General features: G+C 44.5%; 1 protein-coding gene across 4 annotated transcripts in view; it reads left to right on the forward strand.

The window, feature by feature from the left end:
• The window catches only part of pdss2 (prenyl (decaprenyl) diphosphate synthase, subunit 2), a 262,929-nt gene extending 258,300 nt beyond the window's left edge, over positions 1-4,629 (forward strand). For 2 of the 4 annotated variants that reach the window (XM_038799236.1, XM_038799235.1), the window contains one exon: positions 3,468-4,629. In XM_038799236.1, coding sequence (XP_038655164.1) covers positions 3,468-3,623 — 156 coding nt within the window. In that variant the 3' untranslated portion in view covers positions 3,624-4,629. The remainder of the gene's footprint in view (positions 1-3,467) is intronic. The other 2 variants (XM_038799233.1, XM_038799234.1) reach the window with 1 other exon arrangement.
• The last annotated feature ends 1,371 nt before the right edge of the window (positions 4,630-6,000 follow it).

The following is a 6,000-nucleotide window of genomic DNA, read 5'->3' on the forward strand; positions in this document are numbered from 1 at the left end:
CTCATCCAAACAGCATCGCCTCCAATGGTGCAGTGCTCCCTCAGTGCCCTAACCCTGGAATGGGACTAGAACCCAGAATCTTGTGACACGGAAAGGAGAATGCTCCCCGTTTAGCCACAGCTAGCACTGTCTCCTATCAACTTGCCCTTCCAAATGATGTGGATATGCACCTGCAGGCCCCTCTGCTCTTGCAGCCCTCCCACATTTGTGGCTGGGAGTAGTGGTAGTCAGTCTATGCAATCATATTTACAGTGTGACAAGTCTAATTAGGGTACGAACAAGGTCAGCTCCGATTATTTTGGGTTACACCAGGGACAAGGCTGGAGTGTCTGCTCTCTCTCTGCTGCTCATTGTCCTGGCGATTGAGTAGCTGGCAATGGCGCTTAAGGGTTTCGAGGGAGTGGAGGGTATAGAGTGGGGGCGGTGGGGGCTGGGGCATCGAGCACAAAGTTTCTTTTGACAAAGATGATCTGCTGCATATTTCAGACACAGTCGGGAGCTTTGATAGAATCATGGGGATTTTGGGGGAGTTTGGCCGCTTTTCGGGTTTAATATGGGGAAAAGCGAGGTATTCCCGATTCATGAATGGGGGCAGGGGAGGAGGTTGGGGGAACTGCCGCTTTGGTTATTGGAGGCGAGCTTTCCCTACCTTGAGATACAGATGGTACAGCTGGTGGAGGGAATGAAGGCGGACTTTAAGAAGTGGGATATGTTGCCATTGTTGTTGGCGGGTCAAGTCCAGGCGGTAAAGATGACAGCGTTGCTCAAGGTTTTGTTTGTGTTCCAGAACCTCCTGATTTTTGTGCCCAAGCCCTTTTTTAGGAAGGTTAATGGGGTGAACTTGAGGTTTGTGTGAGTAGGGAAGGCTCCGCAAGTTAGGAGGGTGTTTTTGGAGAGGGATCGACGGGGGTGGGGGAGATAGCGTTGCCGAGCTTGTTGTAACTACTACTGGGCAGCTAATGTTGCAACGGAATGGGCGGTTGGGGGGGGGGGGGGGTGAATGGAGGTAGCTTCGTGTAAGGGGACCAGCCTGAGGGCATTGTTGTTGGCAGCCCTTCCGTTCTTGCCAGTCAGGTAATTCGTGAGCCCAATGGCGGTATCAGCGCTGCCGGTGTGGAGCCAGTGTCAGCAGCACTTTGGATTGGAAGGCATCTCTTTGTGGACGCCGATATGCGATGATCATAGGTTTGCCCCGGCAGGGTTGGATGAAAGGTTCCAGGGTTGGCAGCAGATGGGGTTAGAATATTTTAGGGAAGGGCAGCACGGTGGCCTAGTGGTTAGCACAACCGCCTCACGGCGCTGAGGTCCCAGGTTCGATCCCGGCTCTGGGTTACTGTCCGTGTGGAGTTTGTACATTCTCCCCGTGTCTGCGTGGGTTTCGCCCCCACAATCCAAAAATGTGCAGAGTAGGTGGATTGGCCATGCTAAATTTCCCCTTAATTGGAAAAAATAATTGGGTAATCTAAATTTATAAAAAAAGAAAAAAGAAAAAAATAATATTTTAGGGAATTGTGAGGTTTGCAGGACTAGAGGAGCTGGTGGGTAGGTACCAGTTACCAAAGGGGAATGGGTTTCGATATCTGCAGGTGAGGGACTTCATGAGGGAGATGCCATTGTTTCCGGTGCTGCCGCCCTGGTGTTGCAGGATAAGCATCTGTCCGAGGATGAAATGGGGGCCGGGGAGGTGGGCAGGGTTGCAGACGTGTATGGGGAGCTGATGAAGTGCTCCCGTGGAGATTAGACGTAAGTGGGAGGAGAGGTTGGGCGGGGAGTTGGAGTGTGGAGTGAAGCTCTGCGGAGGGTGAATGCGTCCTTGTCGTGTGCAAGTCTTATCCAATTTAAGGTGGTGCAAGGGCCCGCATGACATTATCCAGGATGAGCCGGTTCTTTCCAAGGGTGGAGGATGGGTGTGGGTGTTGTACGGAGGGGGGGGGGGGGGGGGGGGGGGGCGCTGGCGGCGAACCATGTACATACGTTTTGGGCGTGTCCAAAGTTGAAGGGGTTTTGGAAGGGATTTTCAGATGTAATGTCAAAGATTTTGCGGGTAGAGGTAGCCCCAAGTCTGGAGGTGGCAATATTTGGAATGTCGGAGGATGACTCCCTGATAGCCCGGAGAGGGATTTTGCATGTGTTGGCGGGACTTGGAGCCGTCGAAAGCAGGGGTATGAGTGAGCGATTTGGCAGTTCCTGCATTTGGAGAAGATCAAGTTTGTCATTCGAGGCACAGGGGAGTTTTCACCTCGAGGTGGAAGTTGTTCATCGCTTTCTTTAAGGGGTATTGAGTTGTCCGCGGGGGCTGGGGGCTTTGGTTTAATTTTCCATTTGGGTGGGGGGCGTGGGGTGAAAAATTGGAAAAGTGGGGCAGGTGTGAGTGTCAGTGGGTTGAGTTGGGGTGTATTTTGGGGGGTGGGGTGGGAGAGGCGTGCAGGGAGGGAGGGATTTGTTTCCTGTTGCTGCGGTTGGCTTGTGTGTATCTTGGTTTTGTTTATATTGAAAATGCCTTCAATAAAATTTTTTTTTTTAAATATGAAATGGGTGAGAACAGGAGTAATAGACAAACAGGAGTTGTTGCAGCAATGACTATGTGCAGCAGAGTTTTGATTGAGTTAAACTGTATGGGGAATGGGAGGCTGACTAATAGAGCATTGGAGTGATTGAATATGAGCTGGCAATGATGTGGGTAAGGCAGGAGGTGGATTAAGTTAAAGAGACGGAAATAGGCAATCTTTGTGATGGAGAGAATATGGGGGGTGGAAACCAGTTCAGGGTTGAAACTTTCTTCAAATGGTGACTAAAGAAATGGGAAAGCTTAAAGGTATCTTGGTGGTTTATTTGAAGTTTGCTATGTGGGTGAAGTACAACTATTTTACTAAATTAATTGATATGACAATGTTATTTGGAAGTAAATAGAAGCAGCTATATTGAATAATTTAGTAATTTTGATTTTGTAAGCATCAGTGTAGCTCTCTGGATGCATTTGTCATGTCACTTCAAGGTATGTGGCTTTAATTGAGTTCTCTGCATCATGTAGTATTTACAATAATATTTAAAGAATAATTTTTACAAGCACTCAATTTCCTGGAATGTTCTGAGACACGTGAAATTGCTTTGCACAGATATGCAGTTGAACAGTTTTCTACTTTGTTTTCACCATTTAGGATTACAAATGGCAATGTATCTTAAAATCCCTTAACTTAAGGGTATTTCTTGGCACTTGTCTGTGAAAGCTTTAATTTACAAGTGAGGACATTCTGAACCTGTTGATCGAACTGAGTGATATGTTTATTTCTAAAGTTATTAAAATAGAGTTATACAGTAGTGTCTATGTATGATATCACTGGGTGTGCAAGATACAGACTGGACCATGTTTGTTTTTATATAAATTGCTAAGTTTGCAGGTACATTTTCTGAACTAATGTTTTACATGTATGCACTCACACAGATCCTTTTGTTTTTGCTTGCTCTAGTTGCATGGAATTATCAAGGCTGGAAAAGGTGTGAGTTCATCTCTTGATTTATGTCATTACCATGGAAACCAGGCTTTGGAAGCCCTCCGATGCTTTCCTGCTTCTGAAGCCAGATCAACTCTGGAAAACATTGTTTGTGCTGTGACCAAATTCTGACTGGTGGAATAGCAGAGAGAGAGGAATCGAACAATGATAAATCTTTGTGGATAAGCTGTCAGTTAGGCCTGCTACTTAATGCCGCTTTCAAAAAATGAATAGTTTGCACCAAGTGAAATGTTGCACAGCAATGGAGGAAGGTCCTGTTCTTTCAATCACAGTGAAGCACAGCAAGATAACAAACCCTCTCTTTCTCCCCCCCCCCCCCCCCCCCCTGTCCCCTCCTCTTGTATGCCTGCAAACAAATTTGCAGAAAGGTCAAACAGTTTTCCCTTGTCATGCCAGAAGCACACTGGAGGCAGCAAGGGCAGAAATAATTAATGAGATTTGCTGCTGTGACCTCAGCAAATGGACAGGAAATAAGGCCGTATTGATTGGACACAACCAAGGATGGCGCCACAGTGGTGGCCTGTGGTTTTTGCCTACACTTGGAGGACGGGTAGGGGGGGAGAGCTGGTGGTTGGCATGAGACTGCAGGTGTTGCGAGAAACACTTCATAACCTGTCTGATAGATCTGCCATGTCAGAATAATAGTCCCAATTTATCACCATGCAGGGCAATTGTAAGGATAAAGATTTTGCCTGAGGCTGTACAAACAGTGCTGCAGCTATTTTTTTTAAAATAGGAAATCGTCAAATTTCATATTTGTGAATTGTGGAAAAAGATGGTAGTTTGATTCAAAATCTCAGTCCAAATTTACACAACGTTGTATGTTGCACACAGAATCAAGATTTTCTTTTCACCGTCTTTTGTTACCGCTGATTTGTCTTTCGGGATTCGCCGTTTATTGGGAAAGTTCAGGTTTATATCTTCAGCCAGGTACAGCTGTTAGCTGTTTAATAATATGATAGTAAAGTGATCATTTGTTTGCTATTTATCAATTTTTACATGTCTGTTTTACATCCTCCGAAAAAAGTTGCCTTTTTGTGATTGTATCTGTTGATGGCCCCAACCGAAGGTTGAAGTATGTTTTTATAATAAAATGTAATAAGGAAAGTGTATCTATCACGTGCCTGCATGCTCTTCCCATTAATCTTGCACCTTTGTCATGTTCATACTGAGAAAAGCAATTGAAAATAAGTCTCTTTTTAACCTTAGGACTTACAAAAGTCTCAAACAGTGAAGCACACAATGACAGTAGCAGTATATGGGATATCAAGTCTGTAAACTGACACTGTCTCTATTTTGTTCATAGAGATGATTTTTGTGGTTTGCATTCATGCAACCTGAGAGCAACGTTGACAAGAAGGCTGAGTTTACATAAATGGTCTGGATTGCGACTAAGCTACCTTTCTTTCTTCTGTGGTGTAATTACAGCCCAACTTTAATCTGAAGACAGCTAGCACAGCAAGCAGATTTTATTACCAAGTTCACTCAAATAATTAGCGTGTTTACTTTCTCCAGACTCCTGACAAAAAAGCTTCTTAACGTTCAAATCTGACCGCTTTTGCTGCCCCCTCTACGTTGTTTCAACAGACCAAGAAAGTAAGAAAAATGATTTTCTTGGGAAGATATTGTTGGTGCAGTAGTTTTCATTTTCCAACTGGATGCCCTTCCATAGCCAGGTATTCAGAAGAAAATGTACAAACATACATATGAACATATGAATTAGGAGCACAGGAAGGCCATTGGACCCCTCGGGCCTGCTCCACCATTTGATAAGATCGTGACTGATCTGATTGTGGACTCAACTCCACTTTCCTACCGAGCCCCCAATACTCTTTGAAGCCTTGTTCGTGAAGAATCTGTCTAACTCTGCCTTAAAAATATTCAATGATCCTATCTCCACTGCTCTCTGGAGAAGAGTTGCACACCCTCTGAGAGAAAAATGTTCTCCTCATCTCAATCTTAAATGGGAGACCCCTTATTTTTAAATGATGTTCCCTCCTTTTTGCCTCTCCCACAAAGGGGAAGTATACTTCCAGCATCCACTCTGTCGGGTTCTCTCAGGGTCTTGTATGTTTCAATAAGATCATCTCTCAATGTTCTAAACCCCAATGGATTCAGGCTCAACCTGTCCAACCGTTTTTCATACGATAACCCCTTCATCCCAGGAATCTATCAAGTGAACCTTCTCTGCACTGTATCTAATACAATTTCCTTCCTTAAATAAGGAAACCAAAACTATACCCAGTACTCACAATGTCATCTTGCCAATCATGACTTTAATATTCCATTCCCCTTGCAATAAACAACAACTTTTCATTTGCTTTCCCAATCACTTGCTGTTATCTGCATACTAACATTTTTATGATTTATGTACCACAACATGCAGATCCTTCTGTACCACATAATTCTACAATCTCTCTTCATTTAAATAATATGCTGCTTTTCTATTCCTCCCGCCACATTATAATCCATCTGCTAATTTTTTTGT

This window comes from Scyliorhinus canicula, chromosome 6, assembly GCF_902713615.1.
Source record: "Scyliorhinus canicula chromosome 6, sScyCan1.1, whole genome shotgun sequence".
NCBI lineage: Eukaryota > Metazoa > Chordata > Chondrichthyes > Carcharhiniformes > Scyliorhinidae > Scyliorhinus > Scyliorhinus canicula.